At 38.7% G+C, this 17,501-nt stretch overlaps 3 protein-coding genes across 3 annotated transcripts; all 3 read right to left on the bottom strand.

The window, feature by feature from the left end:
* Positions 1-514: 514 nt before the first annotated feature.
* Positions 515-6,735, bottom strand: LOC103990550 (CBS domain-containing protein CBSX1, chloroplastic). Its single transcript, XM_009409739.3, has 8 exons — positions 6,400-6,735; positions 4,065-4,152; positions 3,894-3,958; positions 2,920-2,968; positions 1,911-1,963; positions 1,047-1,162; positions 901-958; positions 515-823 (listed from the first exon to the last, which is right to left on the bottom strand). The coding sequence occupies exons 1-8, from the start codon at positions 6,595-6,597 to the stop codon at positions 749-751; spliced, it is 702 nt and encodes a 233-aa protein (XP_009408014.2). The 5' UTR covers positions 6,598-6,735; the 3' UTR covers positions 515-748.
* A 2,281-nt stretch (positions 6,736-9,016) lies between these two features.
* On the bottom strand, positions 9,017-9,747 carry LOC103990552 (ethylene-responsive transcription factor ERF010). The gene has a single exon (XM_009409740.3). It carries the CDS (start codon positions 9,661-9,663, stop codon positions 9,190-9,192), a length of 474 nt encoding a protein of 157 aa, XP_009408015.2. The 5' UTR covers positions 9,664-9,747; the 3' UTR covers positions 9,017-9,189.
* Positions 9,748-11,096: 1,349 nt separating this feature from the next.
* On the bottom strand, positions 11,097-17,143 carry LOC103990553 (uncharacterized). The gene is made up of 5 exons (XM_009409741.3): positions 16,668-17,143; positions 14,416-14,572; positions 11,872-12,077; positions 11,519-11,692; positions 11,097-11,425 (listed from the first exon to the last, which is right to left on the bottom strand). Exons 1-5 carry the CDS (start codon positions 16,890-16,892, stop codon positions 11,339-11,341), a joined length of 849 nt encoding a protein of 282 aa, XP_009408016.2. The 5' UTR covers positions 16,893-17,143; the 3' UTR covers positions 11,097-11,338.
* Positions 17,144-17,501: the final 358 nt, after the last annotated feature.

Raw genomic sequence — 17,501 nt, 5'->3', positions numbered from 1 at the left:
CCGGCCAGGGTGCAGGGTTCGTCAATCACCGCTACGCCGCAAAAAGGCAAGCGTCCCCGTTTAAAGAAGACAACGAGTTTCCGTACAAGAATAAACCAATACGACCGCAGCGCCGGCACCATCACCTGTTGCCTAACCAGCGGGGGAGCCCAGGTGGGTCCCGCGGAAGCCGCCGTGTTGCTTTACCAAAGGCAGCCCGACGAAGGCATATGGCCGGGGCAGGAGGATACCGAGGACAGATGTGTTGGCTGGGCTGAGCCATCACAGTGAACACCGCTCCATAAAAAGCCAGTACAATCTGTGAAACATTATCACAAGCTCACGAGCATATAAAGCAACAATTGATATTATACAATCTTATCTTTAGCATAGCATAATGCATCGGTCACGGTCACAATTGGTTACTAACTAATTCATAGTTCATTCTATTTGGGAGCAGCCCGGAATATATTAAATAGATTAAAATGATTCTCGTTGAACTAATGAAAAGAAGCAGCTCTTGGCGGATCTCATGTGAAAACAAAGGCTTCACTTTATATTTTGACATCAAAGAGCATGCATGTTCAAAGCATCCCGGACCCAAAAGAAAAACAATGGAGTTTAACAAACACATTAAAACCATATACACAAGTCCCAAAAATGTGTGGGCCTTTAAACTAGTTTAGTGCAAGACGGCGTGTGCCAAGTGATCAGCAGCTACCTGATCTTGTCAATAATAACTGCAACTTACTTGATTTCCATCTTAGAATCATGATTTTCTCTCCATTTCATGCTTTATTTGGAGTGCTGCACTAACTACATTTCCCCTCGTAATAATCCCGACCTACGATGTTAAAAATCAATCATTAAGAATATACCCAAAATAGGTACAAGGTAGGCGCAGATAGATATTTCACGTACCAATTTACCATCACTGTCAACAACCGGAAGCCTACGGTATTTTGTTTCAAGCAGTTGCCTGCGATCAGAAATGAACTCTGGTAACTTCACTCGTGATGAGAACAGCAATAACAAGAATTTAACGTATGGTCGCCACTGGTCAGAACCTTGCAACATCTTCGAGATTGGTTGTTTCACGGACCACAAGGGGGGCAGGAGTCATCACCTCACCAATGGTTCTACCATTAGTTTTACTTAACAGCTTCTGGATTTCATTGAATGCCTGCAGAAGATGATACTGTAAGTTTCAGCTGTCTGAATACATACGGATAGGTGGTGGTTTCTTATGCATAACATTCCTTTCTTCTAGAATATGATATGGATAAAGTTGCTTTTGTAAGGTTTATAGATAAACAGTTTTCAAGGGAATTCGATCCAGATAATGCTGCTTTAATAGGGTTAATATAAAATCATACTTAAACAATTTTTTTCTCAATTTACTCGTTCCATATATAACCATTGCATGACAATGCACACCAACACTCAAAACAGGAGTTGAACCGTGGACCCCTTGACTGTGGATATAATCTGCTAACCACTAGGATGTCCGACTAATTCAAAGATGCTGAGACCATAATAACTTTTAAGCAAATTATGTTTCAGGTTAATGAAGGTTCATAAAGAATAACCCACCATAACAGACTATTTTATGAGCAAGTGAATAAGTCACTTGCATCTTTGAGTTTGCACATCACTATCTCATAAAATACCTGTCTATATTCGATCAGATGATACCATCAATGTTACTTCTAATATCGCTTGTGATCTCTTTGGACCATCACACAGTATAAGACATTATGTTAGTTCTGTCTAACGCTAAAAAGCCCAACAAACACTGAGTCACTATTCTTTTTCCGAAGACAAGCTTCAAACGTATAACAAAAAAATTTCATCATGAATGACCATTAATATTTATTCTAGTAAAAGAAATAAGGAATCATACTTGTTAAAAGAAACAAAATCATACATACTTTCCATGTACTATCAACCTCAGGAAACATGCTAGTGTCAGCCCGTCCACTACCTGGGCAGAAAAGGAAAGTACAGGCATATGCTGTATCAGGATGAGTCTAATACATTAGAAGAAAATTCAATGTTCTTGACACACAAGCAAAATTCTATTCGTATCTTTGCAGAAGTAGAGTATAAGGAGGAGGAGCACTAAAGATACCTTGAAATTAACAAGGAACATTTATGTATTTAGGTGTTATAACTTCCTTCTAATATGATAACTAATAGTTCAAAGAATTCATTCATATAAGTGACATTCATCTTCTTTTGGTAAGCAAAACCTAGAATTTGATTAAATAACAAACTCGAAACAGGAACAACCCACACCAATTATTTCATCTTTCCTTGACTTACCATGTTTACCCAATATGGCATCCCTTGGCAGAATTACTCTAATGTATATTATCAATATGTTCCAAGTCAAACCTAAAAGTTTTGCCCATAGTAACATTAACAAATAAGGTTCCAACTATCTGGGGATGGCCACATTAATCTTTTCATGCCATTAAAATCTATGGTGCTTATAACATTGGTCAGTACTGAACATCAATGTTTGTAACCCTTGATTCTGAATAGCTATAAAACCTTGCAGGAAATATAATATCTTTTTTATTTTGAGAAAGAGAGACATGACAGCCTAATTCAATATCACCAATACTTCCAATAAATACATAGTAATCAATCTGTGTCCCCTTCTAGAAAGCACGACAAACTAACAGTGATCACTTCATAAGTAATCCAATCTGTCACTTAAAAGTTCAAAATTGGAGAAAAGCAAAAGGTAGAATCTAATCAACTAGAAAGCCCAAACATGACATTCTATGGAAAAAAAATGCTGCACCTATGAGTTACATCCTAGAGGTTGTCCAGTTATCAATCTGGAATCAAAAGAACATCAATGTAATTTGCAAGATTCTTTAAGAAAGAAAGATTAAGAGATAATAATCAAACAAAACAAATGAAGGAAACCTGAAATGGAATCTAGTGCTAACAAATCATAGTCTGAAACTACACCAACCTGAAAAAAAAAAAGAAAAAAGGGTAAGCCATAAGGACAAACATTCCAGAAAATGTACATGAGCCATACATGATAAAAGAAAAGAGATGCTAAGATGCATAAAAGAAAAGAAATGCACAAGCTCTTCTTAATTCTTTTTTGGACACAATACTAAAGCTAATCTTCATAGCATGCTGCACCACAGATATTTGAAATTCAGTTTTTACTTTATTTTAAAAAAGGCTAGCATGAAGGTGCAAATGTGATCTTTTTTCAAACTCAAAAAAGACGGCATTTGGCAATACTACAACATGATCTACAGTCTTCTGTATAGTGACAGCAAGAATACTGTTAACACTACAACATGATCTATAGTCTTCTGTGTTAGTGACAGAAAGAACGCCACTAACACTAATTATCCACACCTGATCTGGTACCATTGAACTAAAGAACCAACTCCACTACCACCTACAAATCTCCACTACCAGATAAAAACTTGTTCTTCTCATATATATGAAACACAAGGTTCTGGAAACTCCAGAGGCGAGGCTGAGGATTAGCTAAAAACAATGCAATGATCTCTCTGGGTTACCAGTCACCAAATCATAATGAGAAGATTATTTACCCAGTTCTTCCTCCTCTCTTCTTCTTTCTCCTCCTCCTTTCCTCCTCTTTTAGTATAATTTCCATCCTTGGAATTATTTATGTCAACATTTCCAGTTATCACAAAAGGAAAAGATAATCATGCATGAAAAATATATACAAGGAGCTTCAATCTTTGACATATTGCCTTAGAACAATAAGATGATATATTTAAAAAAAAAGTGCTATTTAGTGAATAGAAGATAATATCAAATACTTAATATTTACAAACAAACATGAGTTTCAGTTGCAACAAAAGAGATTTGATCAAGAAGGGAGAAAGAAAAGGGTGAAAAGTTCATACCAAGTTCCAGTCATCATCAATCACAGGAAAGCCAGTGATCCTATGTTCCACTAACATCTCCAGTGCTTTTGACATCACATGATAAATGGGTCAGCTAACCAGTTAGCCCAGTATATAAGAAGAAAAAATAAATAAATAACTATACAAACAAATAAATTATACTGGTAGTACCTTCATCAACTGAAGTGGTAGGCTTCACAACATGAAGATTTTCCCTTTTGGTCATAAAATCACCAACTGTGTAAACACAATTGCTTTGCTGCAAATCATTAAACCAGGAATATAAACCTGGGCCATGTCATTGATGCTACTTGGAGAATGGAAAAAAAGAAAACGAAATAGAAATAGAAAGCAAATTCTAAAGTAGTACTTTTTCATAGTAAAACTTCAGAATATGAAGTGGCCCTTAGCTAAGAGGTCAAAATAGATGCAACCTAGATAAATGCACTAAGTTCAGTCCAGTACTTGTTTCAACAGAACCTTTTTGAAAATATTATATAAGAGATTTGAATAAAATTAAACTAAACCTATTATCTGTCTTAGACAATGCTAAATGGAACTGTGAGAGAATTTCATGGAACTAAGCCATCAGGAAACGGAAATTAAGTCAAAATAAAGAAAGTAAAGGAAAAAAAAAAAAAGGGGTCAAAATTTACCTAATGCGAAATCTATGCAAGTCAGACCATCCTAGCAGTACCCTGCATAATTGCTATACTCTTAGCTTCTAAGTCACTATCTTTACATTCTCTACATGTATATGATCTTTTTCTCATAATGTAAAGTTAACATACCTCAATCAGTCTCACTATTCCTAAGCCTATAGTCGGCATTTCAGGTAGGCCATCCTTTCACTGAAAATGTGTTTTTAATTTCAAAATTCATTAACTAAGTTAAATTAAGAATAGACAATGGCAAATGACTTGTAAAAAAGCAAAAAATCATGCAAAAGACTCCAACCTTTTGACATGCCGATTTTGTCTAAGAGCGAAGATGGTTGTTAACTTGTTATGCAACTACCAGCAGCTAGTCAAAAAGTAAGGCCCTCTACTGACATGATTTATTTTCTCTTGTACTCTTCTCAAAACTCATTTGATCAGTTACAGATAATCAGATTGCATAAAATGTAAATCACGTCACCCTGCAACCGAATACTTCCAACTTTAACTGACAATAAGCACATGCACAACAACAGAATTGAAACCTGATTTAACTGTCTTCTAGGCTCTGAATCAATTGCAACTGTTGACTATATATCCTTTTTGGCAATTTCAAAGGAAATTCGAGAGATGCTGGTGCAAGCTCAATTAATTTGATAGATCACTATGGGTCAACATTTTGCAATTTATGACAAACATTTTGTATATGCCAATTCAGCTTGAATAATTGTCGTATGAATGATCTTGTCAACTTCTACCATGAGCTCATGTTTTTTAGGATTCATCTCGGGCATCATGTTGTATGAGGATTAAAAAGCAGAATGTAATGACAATCCAGCAATTCAAGGTGATGATAACAGTGCCTCTCCATCTTGCATGAAGCTCACAGCTCATCTAGAAAATGAATCATCTCATCAATTGCAATGTGCTTGTGCTCAAACAATGTCTCTTACAAGTTCTGCTTTTAGTTTTGAAGTTTGCAGTAATCTGTACTCTTCAAGACACCTTTAGCTAAATGGACGTTGTTCTAGATGATTGTACATGCAATATCAGATTATGAAAGCATCTCTATTAATTTATAGCTCAAAAAAATAACCACCTAAGCTCTACACAATTGATGCTTCACTTCAACGCTAAATACAAATACATGAGTAACCCAATTCTGGTTTATGTTATTGCAAGTTGCATATTCACATTGTTGCAAAAAGATTGCACAATGGCAGCAAGCATGGCATGAGTAGACTATATTTTACTTGCCACAAATATCTTACCATTCGTATCTCATCTTCTAGCTAACATAACTCTGTCTCCCCTGCATCTTTATTTTTGCTAGGTACTAAACTCGAATCTTATTAAATTGAGATAGTTTTGGTTAGACCTTAGGGAAGCAGCTGGGTCTATTAGGCAAAAATAGGACCAAACACTCCCATGTTTTAGGGTTCTAGATGTGCAAGATATCATCAGTCTTTGTCAACAAATTATAAAACCTAAAAGGACCAGTAGATTCATGCACCGATATCTGAGAAGAATCTTGAACAGCAGATAAAATAATTTAGGCATCAAGACTCTGATTCTTGTACAAGATTCACATGGTAGTTGAAGCCTTCTCTCAGTTTACCCCTTTCCCAAACCATTTCAAACTACCCTTCTCTTTTGCTGAAGCATGCCACTAACTTCACCAAAAACGCGCAATTAGATCCACCATAGTACGATCTTAGTTGGCCAATTTGTTATGTTGAACAAGATCAAGAGTTCACCCTCCCGGGTTCGATTCCGGTCCTAAAACAACAATACGACAAAAGGGGAAAGGAAAAAACAAGAGTTAGATTTGAAATGGGCGAGAATCTCACCGACGAGGAATTGGTCGCCAAGGACCCGTTCCGCGCCACGGCGGAGGCTGGGCTAGTGGAGGCGGCGCCCAAGTCGAGGAACCGCCGGCGTCGTCGAAAGAGGAGGGGGCTGCTGCGATTCCGGAGGAGGGGGATGGAGGGGTTCACTCCGAGGGCGGAAGAAGGGAGGCCGACGAGAGACTCCATGGATAGCAGCATCTCGCCCTCTCTATATTCGTCCGGAGATCACAGCAAGAGTTGACGGTGGAAGAGAGAGAGAGAGAGAGAGAGAGAGAGAGAGAGGGGCAGTTGGATGAAAGATAGGAGGGAGGCGGAGAGAGTCGTCTGCTGTGAAGTGCTTTAAAGTGAGAGAAAAAGAAAGCGTCCACTTAGGTTTTCTGTCCAATTTATTTTTTTTGTATTATTTTTCTTCGATCTACCAAAAAGACTATTGTTATTGTTTGATGTAATCAGTTCGATTCGTTCGATTTGATTTCGCTCTTAAATTGAAATCTCAATTTGAATCCTCTCTGTTTAAATATTTTATATGTGACTTATGTCGGCAATGTAACCGATAAAATTATTTTGATGTTAAAATAAAAATATATATGATGTAAAAATAAAATACTTAATATGAAAAATCTCGTAGATAAATATATTTTTAATATGAAAAATCGGTATATCTTACTCTATTGCATGTTATTTTAGGATTTTATTATAAGAATTCTCGTATAAGATTGATATACAGATATAACATTACTTGATCAATATCTTGATATTATATGGTTTGATACTTCAACGCTGACACTTCAATACTACGTCTGATGACACCTCGATATCTGATCAATACTTAGAGATGTAATACGGATTGAACCCTGAGTGTCGTATTACTAATTCCCACGTAATAAACATGTGGGTAGTATAAGATTGATAACTCCGAATCAATATTTTTCTAGCACAACTAATTTTTGATTTGATAAAAAAATATAAATAATTATATTTGCTGGGGTATTCTCATGATTGTAATTACTGTTTCGCTCTCCTCCTCACAAGACGATAGAGATGCCATCATTTTCCTATTTATCATGGCGTATAAACTGCGCTCTAACATCGCTATGTATCAATCACATCAACAATAGCCAAAGATGTCAGGCTACTCTTTTCACACAGTCCTTCAAAGGACATATAAAATCGATTTAATATGATTACATTTGAGATCTAAGCGTGTTTTCTTCGTACTTGATACACAACATTCAGCTGCGGAGTCATCATCAACATCATGTAAGCATTGGTCTCCTACATCTATAAATCTAAGTATGGTTAAGCGTATTGTAAGGCATGACAGCTAAATAAATGATTAATTATAAATTATTCATTGTAGTTAGTTATATTTAGTATCTTTGTCTCTATGTCTTAAAAAATTATATTGAGATATATATACTTACGAAGGTGAAATATCTAATCTTGTTTCTCCTCGTGTCATCGACTTTACTAATAGACGATATCGCACATGTTGTCACATACAAAAAATGATGCTAAAATTATGGTTTCATCTTCCTCTTCAGCTTCGGTATCCTCTCAAACGACCTATTGAAATAAGAAAGCGTCAATTATATCTCGAAAGTTTATTCATCAAAACAAGGTCGTCAAAGATGGTCGCCATCTTACCAATGCTACTTGGAAGGTACTCATGGATTTTGTTATTAGTGATGATGATGACAGAGGCTTTGGTGTTACCGAAGTTGTCGGCATCTAAGAGCTAAAACAATTGTCGTTCAATAATATAGTATTGAACTCGTTGTCAAAAAGTACCGGTGACAACACTCCCTCGAAGTCATTAAAATGAAGGTCAAGGCACTTAAGCAACGACATGCGGAAGGGCACAATTCGAGAATGAGCCAACAAAGCGGTTGTTACTAGCATCGAGCTTGTGGAGGAGTTTGAGACGAGAAATGTTTTGGGGATGATGTTATAGAAGCAATTGGAGTTTATGTGGAATAGGGCAACGATGGTGAAAGGGTTGAGCTCGACGAGGAGGTAGCTGATGATATTAGATATCAGTATAGTTAAAGTCGATGCCAACAATGATGTTGATCGAGGGGTTATCTAGTGTCACGGTGCAAAAGACATTGTGATAGCCACACATGTCAAGGCCAACCTAATTGTTGGTGAAATTATGGGAGTCAAAGTATATTACCTTCTTCCATGCCCTTAGAGTGATGTAAGCACGATGAAAGCGGAGATCGACAATGATAATGCTGATCTCGACATCGAAGTAGAAGTTGTCGGGAGAGGTCTCCCTTCTTCGAGAGGACCAAAAGCTGATAGTGTGCGATGGAGGTACCATCGACGTTAGAGAAAGACGTGCGATGGTAGCGAAACCAATGGGGGAGAACAAAATCACAAAAGGATTACAAAGCTTACACACAAGGGTAAATTATTTTTTTAATATTATTTTTTACATATGACAATATATATAATATTTTTTTATAATAAAATCGATGATACGAAAAAAAATAAAAATAAAAATTTTACTATAATTTTTTAAAATACAAGGATCGAGATTAAATATAACTAGTTACAGAGATAATATACAATTAGACTAACAAAACGATTGCCTCCCCAACAACTTGCGGAATTAATCTACAGGGTTAACCACAGGAATCTTATTCACCTGCAAAGCGAAGATTGTTAATGCTTCGGAAGGGAAATGGAAACCAAATAAAGTATCATCGAAGCTCTTTACATCGAACAGATTTCGCGCCAAAGAAAAGAGATCATTTCATGTTCCACTACATACGTACAAATCTACTACTGCAAGCCGCTGCTCCACTCGTCATCGGAGCTCTCGGGGGTGGGCTCCTGGTTGAGGTCGGGGTTCTTATACCGTTTCTCTTCTTTCCTACGCCGGTATTCCTGAGAGCGAGAGGAGAAGACGGACGCGCTTCTCTGCTGGAGCGCGTCGACCTTGGCGCCCACCTCCACCGCCTTCTTCCTTATTAACGCCGCCGGCATGCCGATGTCGGCACCGCTGCCAGCGTCGTAGACGGAGACGTCGTCAGGGAAGTTGAGGCGGGCGGCGCGGCCGCGGAGGTAGAAGAGGGCGGTGTCGTAGGCCTTGGCGGCGGCCACCGGGGTGCAGTACGACCCCAGCCAGATCCTGGACCGCTTGTTGGGCTCCCTGATCTCCGCCACCCACTTCCCCCACTTCCTCATCCTTACACCCCGGAAGAGCCGCTCCTTTGGCTTCATCCCCGCTTTCTTCGGTGGCAGCTGCCCCTCCATCTCTCTCTCTCTCTCTCTCTCTCAAACCTCTCTTCCTGGAGAGCTCCCTCTCTTCATCCCCTCACCTCACATGGTCATATACTCGTAACGTGGCGGGGATTTATAGGGCCGTGTGATATATTGCGCGTGCAGGTACGCGGCAAACACGCCTATTCCCGCGCTGTTGGGAGGCTTACCAGAGAGCAACTCGACGGCGGTGGAAGGGGTTTAATTGTATATTATTCCCCGTATTTAGACAGCAATGTGATATATATATATATATATTAAAAATAAAATAAATAATCTTATTTATCCTAACACTATCAATTATATTAACAAAAAAAATACACGATCGATACGGAGTAATAAAAAAAGATAATTTTAACATCTTTTTTATTTTAGTTATCTTATCAGTAAAAAAAATAATTTTAATCTCATTTATTAAAAATAAAATATTAAAATTATCCTTTTACTTATCATTATTTTTACTAATTTAGTATGTGATGTCATATGTTATATTAATATAATTAAATTATTTATTTTTTAAATAAATATTTTTTTATTTTTTAAAATTATAAAAATATTAATATATAATTTTAAAATATAAAGATCACGATACGATTTCAGTACAGTGAATTAGCCCGTGGAAAGGAAACGAAGGGACGAATGAATTATGCCGTTGGTACGACTGTCGAAAAGTCAAAACGCGTTAGTGGAGAGACTGACAATACGGACAAAATGGAGGCGGCTCACAGAGGGTGCCACGTGGCAGGACGACACGGTGAGCGGTGTGATGCACGCATTAGATACGATTAAATTCTTTTTGTCGTCTAGCGGGCGTCGGAAGTCACGTGACTACGACGTCCACGTTTCCGCACCGGTCACGAAAGCACGCACCGGGGGACCGCAACCGCCGACACGGGTCCAATCCGACGGCCGAGAGTGAAGGCCGTACCATCGAGTTGGTGCCGCTGTTGACACGAAAATGATAGGACGGGCATCTGGTGCTCCTCGAGAACAAGTTATTGGCATGAAACGTCGCACGGATGGATGCCACGCACGACGCGCGGGAACAGACAGGGTTCGAACAACATGTCGGGTCACCTACGGCGGCTGTGCATTTTTGCGCGTAATCAATGAACGGTACGACTTTGCAGTAGGTGATGGTGAGACGTGACAACAACTTTCTTGGCTCACATGACGACGGCGAGGACAGACGCAGTGGGCGGCAGGGTTGGCGAGTGAAAGCGATAGGGACGATGAACCCGCCAAATAATTTGCATGGTCGGGCCATTGTCGTCGACTACTTGAACTGCGGAAGACGCGAGCGAGGCTGACTTTGAGTTGGAAATTGGCTGTCATTAATCTTGTGTACTAGAGACAATTCGTTGGGTCAGTTATCAGGGCACAGTCGTTTTTACTGATAACGAAGATCCTTATGAAGCCCTAAACCATTGTTTCAACCAAGTTCAGATAATTTTTGGTTTCTCTGAGAAGAAGTCACCAAGAGTTGCTTGCTAACAAAACATGCAAGATCAAGTCACAACGGCAACCAGGTTCAACCTTGCAGCAAAAGGTGAAGACTGCAACACCTACTTATCAGATAACGAACTAAAGATGGTGTAGTGCATCAGGTTTTGGCTGAATCTTAAACCAAACTATGGTAAACTACACCACCAGAAACAACTGGCCTACCTCAGAAGACATCTGGATTGAAGCGTCCTGGAATGGAGCTGCTCTGCTGCGCCTGCCTCAGATGAACCGTGAGTGCGTAGTTGTTGATCTGCCAACCACGTAAGAACAATGGTTACTCGACATGGGAGATCATTGGCGGGGCCATCGGTAAACGCAAGAACAAATCTACATATCACCATACCTCTAGTGTTCGAACTTGCTCCTGGTACTGAGACACCAGCTGTTTCAGATGCTGCAGCTCTTGGCTTCTCTCTTCGTATTCTTTTTGGCGATGATGCTGGATAGCCACCGCATGCTTTAGAACAGTGTTCTCGCGAATCAGCACTTCAACTTGTTCTTTCAACATCATATTTTCCTATTATTAAGGGCAAAGGAAAATAAGCAATCAATATCTACCTTTATGAAAACTTGAAAAGTCCCAAAGTGCGGAAAGAATTCCCCTACGAATGGCTGGCATTGAGTGCGTAAAGAATATAGAACGATTCACTCCACCTATATGCTTGCAATGTTGGAGAGAAGAGAAGCCTAAGGTACCTTGTGTAAGTTTCGCAGCGCTTCACCATCAGCACGAGCCATAATGGATTTCTCTAAAAACTCCAGTACTCTGGAAACACGAGTTCTAGCATCATCCACATCAGAAGCATTCATCATTTCTCTCACAAATAGCTCTACCCATTCAGAACCATCTGTTGGAAGAATGTCAATACCAGCAGCATCAACACCATTTTCCTTCACTGTACCTGCTCAGTGTTCATATATGTTAGTATACATGAAAAAATAAATTGCCTGGAGAGCTATCGTATAGGTTGTGCATACACTGCATGCATTTAAAAAAATACCTCCCCAAAAAGATCAACCACATGCAGAACATAACAAATGCCAGTGGTCAAGCCAGGTCTGATAAGTTGTGTTTTTCTAGCAAAAAAATGCACTAAGGTCAATTCAGGATTGACCAATCCCAGTGCAATCATCACGAAAGACTCTTCCAGAATTAAAATATCAATCAGAGTGTTAACTGGCTTCTCTAAAAACAGGAGTACATTATAGGAGGTATCGATATTGACAAAGTCACAACCATGAAATGGATGAGTAATAACAATCATGAAATAGATGAAACCTTGATGTCAATGATACATTATTGGAGGCAAGAGCTTGTTGATGATAGTATGAAAATCAGATAAAAAGCAAACAATTTGGTCACGTTAAGTATATCGATTGCGATAAGGTTAGCACCAAAATCAAAATTTCAGCAATCGACAACCCATTCAGGGGACGTGCGTAGAAGTAAGTCTGAAAGATCAAATCAACAATCAGCAGCTGAACATAGTCCAATGACAACTTAAGACCAGACTAACTTATTCTTTCTCGCAGTCACTAACAAAATCTAATGATCAATTGCATAAACTATTGTCCGGATCTAGCACACAAAATTCCATCATCTTTCTCTCTGGTGCCCACCAAATGGAAACAAGATATTCAAGCCCACATTTCGTCCATCATTTGTCAACTAAACTATGAATTAGAGAAGTGTTGATTGATTGACTCCAATTGTAGCACTCTAGGAAATAAAAAAAATGAATACCCCTATTAGTGCATTTGACTGCTTCATTCACTCATGTGCACATGACTTAAAAATAACCTGTCCACTACATCTCAAGAAGTCTTAGAATTCTATTATAGGCAGAAAGCAGAAAGCAGTAAATATTTCAAAGTACCTGCTGGTCTTAAACATATAAAACTGGAAACAGCTTTTTCATGTTAAATTATTTTTGCCAGTGCCATATGTCCCGACCTCAATGAAGATAATTTTGCTTTAATCAACTTAAAAGTGTCCATCGTGACCACTCTCATGTCTCCACAGACCATCTATCATTTCCAGCCACCACCTCCATCAATCACTCATCACAATCGATCATCTCCACAACCTCTTGTTACCCCTACTATTTATCAGTCTCGCTGGTTACCATCCACAATTACAGATCAGCCATTGGCCAGCACCTGCTCCAGATCAGTTGTTGATAGTTGCACCTCATAGTCACCACAACACCAATGCAACCCAACATTTGTCATCTCCAAATACTTGCCACCACGTCCACTGGTCCATCACCATTTACCACCCTATTCTAGCTTATGCTCCTTTTCACTAGGCACAGACACATCTATTCTCCTACCTCCTCTTCTCTCCCTTTTCCCTCTTTTAATCTTTCATGTTAGCTCTTCAAAACATATTTTTACATTAAAAGGATATTTATGGAACATATACTTCAAAATAATTTTTTTAGAAAAGCAAAATAAGCACCAGTATTCCAATACAAGAATGATGATTAAGAAATGGAACAGAAAACTCATGTCTCCTCAAAATTGAATATTTTACAAAATATTTAGGCCCACATCTTCTAGCAGGATAAGGTTTCTTTCAACATGGTATTTGATTCTACTTGGTACTTCTCTATCAGCTGTACATCATCCTTGACAAACATAGGGAATTCAAAGAAAAATAATTATGGATAATTCTTGAAACAGTGTTCATCTATGGCAAATAAGAAACTGACTAGCGTCACCATCAAAGATATCATACGGCTAATGATACAAAGATTCCTTCCTTTTACTGCTCCCAGAATCAGGTATGAAATACAAGAATTCTTACTGAAATTCAATCTGGAGTACATATTACTTGACAAAACATCAATGCATCTACCCAATGACCTGCACACTAAAGTCCATGTATCTACCCAATGACTCTACAAGTTCTTTACATATGGTTGTTACTTCAGAGTTATAAACATAAAATCCATCTCAAGGGAATCCAATATCAGAACAAGCAATATGATTTCTTTCATCAAAATGTTTAAACAAATCTAATACTGCAAGAATTTAAACAAATTACTGACAAATAAAGAAAGAAATTACAAATACAAGAACTTATACATTATTTTCAATGTCCCGCATGAAATCTTAACAATCAATGTAATAGGTCACTAAGACACCTGAAGGAAAGAAACGTGACTATGCAAATTTACGATATTTAAAGACCAAAGCTTCACAATAAATGAAGTGCATAGTGGAATGTAAATCTACCTTCAGTTGGTAACTGAGCATTCATTTCATTGCCATTTTCAGGTTTTCTTACACCAGAAACCAAGTTGAAGTCTGCTGACTCTAATCGAAGGTCATTCAAACTCTTTATTGTGGAATCTAGATCATTTCCAGATGCTTCAAGAGCGCGTTCAAGAAGCTGGAGGAATTAATTACCATTGTTAGCAAAAATACAACATGATACACTCATATACTAGACCTGATTTAGAGGCATGCAGAAACCAAAAGGAAGTCACAAATAAAAAGATTTGGGAACTCTTGCCCATGGATGAACATGAACCATATGCAGCTGGGTAAAAGAGAAAAAAAATCATCGAGTTAAAATGCTAAAATAATAAGAAAACATAAAATGCAAAAACACAAACAAAATGATTTTAGGATGCATAATGCATAATTCTAACTGGAAGGTTAATGAAAAGGTTATGATCACATTGGACTAATAACTAACGGAACCTGCATCCCGTTCTTCAACATCGTCCTTGTAAGGAAGATCAAACACAATCAGATATGGAAGAGCAAGCCTATTTTACAATCCTGAATGGTCAGTCCCTTTAAATGGAAAGTGAAGGAATAAAAGGCACCATCAGAGAATAAAAACCATTACTCAAGAAATATAAGTTACTATCTATATCTATCCCTACACATGCTTGCTCAAAAACAAATGCAAGGAGAAGCATCATTTTATGGGAACAAAAACAAAAGTTCACCAGCAGACATCCAGAAAGATGCCATACAAAGCTTTCATGCACATCTAATGTAGATGTGTGATGTAATCACTATCTTTTTGCCAGTCACTCATTAATGTTAAACACTTAATGACAGATATAAGAAATAACTTCAATCTTATGATGCTTATCACAATAACCAATTAAGCTTTTATAGGCTTAAACAATCAATTCAACCACTGGCTTCATCCTAATTTGTTCCTAAGTTCAAGAACTAATGACGTACTTTGCCATATATCATCAAAACATCACATGCTACTAGCAGTCTTAACAAGTTACCGCAGGCAACTGCAACGGATGACAAAAAAAAATTAAAATTAAAATTGGTCACCCTAAGGAAGACAATCTAGGCCTAGCAGCTGTGGACCCCTCACAATGATCTCAACCAGTTGAAATCTTTCCTTAAATAGTGAACAAAATCACAGACATCATGACGCAAAGCACTGACCACTTAGAACCAGCTGGGCTGGGGCACGTGGGTGTGTACAATTAGTCATGCCCATATGTAAAACTGAGCACATGACTTGGACAAGCATAGAACATGCATGTTTTTTTCAACTCAGGACCAGAAATTATGAAACACTTGGCATGGAAATAATTGACACAACCATAAATTTTTCCATAAGAAATTCAACTTTGCATACACTTTTGCTTTTGCTATCAACAATGTCGTCAATTTTACTGGTAATGAGAACAGCTTCCAAAGAGGACAACCCTATTATCTTATGCAACAAAGTTACTATAATCACATGAATTAATAGCAACAGAACATTCCATTAGTAAGGAGCATACACCAGTTCCAAGTTCCTCAAAATTAAATCCAGATCCATAAGGAACTGTTATTAAAAGAAGCACCAATCACAGAAAGTGTCCTCGTGCAGGGTAACCAATCAAAACCAACAACAATTTCGTAGTAGGCACATACCAAGGTACCTACGTTACATACTTTACACAATCTTAAAATGGCAGAACCCTTTCCATCTTATACTACCATTACGAGCACCAAAGTTTCTGGGATGAGAGGACATTATGAGCCCATCAAATACCTTAAAAGCTAACAGCACCAGCTTGTGAAACCCCATTACCACCCCAAGGCCTTGGGACACGTCTTTCTAGAGCTACCATGCTAAAAAAAATTCATTTGTCTACTTTTGTAATAAAAATGTACAATTAATATCATCCATATACATAGAATTAGTATATATCTTCCAATATTGTCTTGATCAGCCATGAGCGCCTGCCTCTCAAGAAAAATAAATGAAACAAAAAACATCCTAAATGCACCAATAGGCCAATATAAGCCTAGATAATGACCATTTTGTGATAAAAATGGATGGAATCGGTGTGCATGACCAGCTAGTCAAACCAGATCGTTCTAGGATTCATCCGAAGATAATGAAAGTCCCAAGTTTGTGCATAAACTAAACCATCCTAAACAAACATTAAAAAAATATCTTAAGAATGAAATGACCAGCAGCCAAAGACAAGAGAGAGAGAACGAAAAGTCACCTGCTGATCCATTTCGGGGAACAGGGACCTCAGACGGGCAAGATAAGCCGCGATCCGTTCACCGTCGCAGTGGTCGAAAGAGGGGGAGGCCCGAGACGGCGAGACGCGGAGGGAGGCGGTCGGGGAGGAGGCGCAGCGGGCCCTCTTGGAGGCCGGCGGAGGGGTGCTGTGGAGGAGCTCCTCGAAGATGGAAGATGACCTCTTCCCGCAGACTACCGCAGACATGGTGGCCTCCACGCCTGGTCTTCGATGGCGTCCTCGATCCCTTCGCTCGCCGCCGCCGCCGCCTCCCCCTCCTCTCCTCTAGGCCGCTCCTCCCATCCAGCGGCGTCGATCTCGGCCGGATCTCGGGCAAGACCGTCTCGGGATCGATCCACGGCGAGGGCGGCGGCGTCCTCCAAATCGAGGGTTCGACGGAACGGGAAGAAAGGGATTGGGGATTGGAGTCTGCGACTTTGATGCTTTGCTGGGAAAACGAGGGGTGGTATTTGGTCACATGAAACGGGTCGGCACATGGGTACACGTACTGGGGTAAGAAAAGAAAATAGTAGAAAATGATTTAGTTGCTACAACTCACCTTTTTCGATCCAGTGATTTATAGGAATTCTTTTATCTGTTTTTTCCCTTAAAATATATATATATATATATATATATTTTTTTTTTTTTTTTTGCACCCTCTGAACAACTTTAATAGGCACAGATATTTTTGAGACTATCTCACCATCATTGAAAGTTCCTATCCTACCATTGCAAAACGTATCATTATCATCTCCATGCTTATCAAGGATATCAACTTCGTCATTGATGTCCATACTTTAAATGATCATCATCGTT

This window comes from Musa acuminata, chromosome BXJ1-7, assembly GCF_036884655.1.
Source record: "Musa acuminata AAA Group cultivar baxijiao chromosome BXJ1-7, Cavendish_Baxijiao_AAA, whole genome shotgun sequence".
NCBI classification, from domain to species: Eukaryota; Viridiplantae; Streptophyta; class Magnoliopsida; order Zingiberales; family Musaceae; genus Musa; species Musa acuminata.
Note: the sequence above shows the minus strand (reverse complement) of the source record. Positions and strands in the feature narration are given on the sequence as shown.

Bases quoted from the DNA above. Each gene is read 5' to 3' on its own strand.
- LOC103990550 (XM_009409739.3), bottom strand. From the start codon at position 6,597: ATGCTGCTATCCATGGAGTCTCTCGTCGGCCTCCCTTCTTCCGCCCTC. The intron at 1,163-1,910 runs GTATGTATGATT...CATCTTCTGCAG, and splicing joins AGGTTGATAGTACATGGAAA to GCATTCAATGAAATCCAGAA. The intron at 959-1,046 runs GTTCTGACCAGT...TTCTGATCGCAG, and splicing joins AATCTCGAAGATGTTGCAAG to GCAACTGCTTGAAACAAAAT.
- LOC103990552 (XM_009409740.3), bottom strand. From the start codon at position 9,663: ATGGAGGGGCAGCTGCCACCGAAGAAAGCGGGGATGAAGCCAAAGGAG.
- LOC103990553 (XM_009409741.3), bottom strand. From the start codon at position 16,892: ATGTCTGCGGTAGTCTGCGGGAAGAGGTCATCTTCCATCTTCGAGGAG. The intron at 12,078-14,415 runs GTAGATTTACAT...AACACTGAGCAG, and splicing joins TGCTCAGTTACCAACTGAAG to GTACAGTGAAGGAAAATGGT. The intron at 11,426-11,518 runs GTATGGTGATAT...CGTGGTTGGCAG, and splicing joins AGCAAGTTCGAACACTAGAG to ATCAACAACTACGCACTCAC.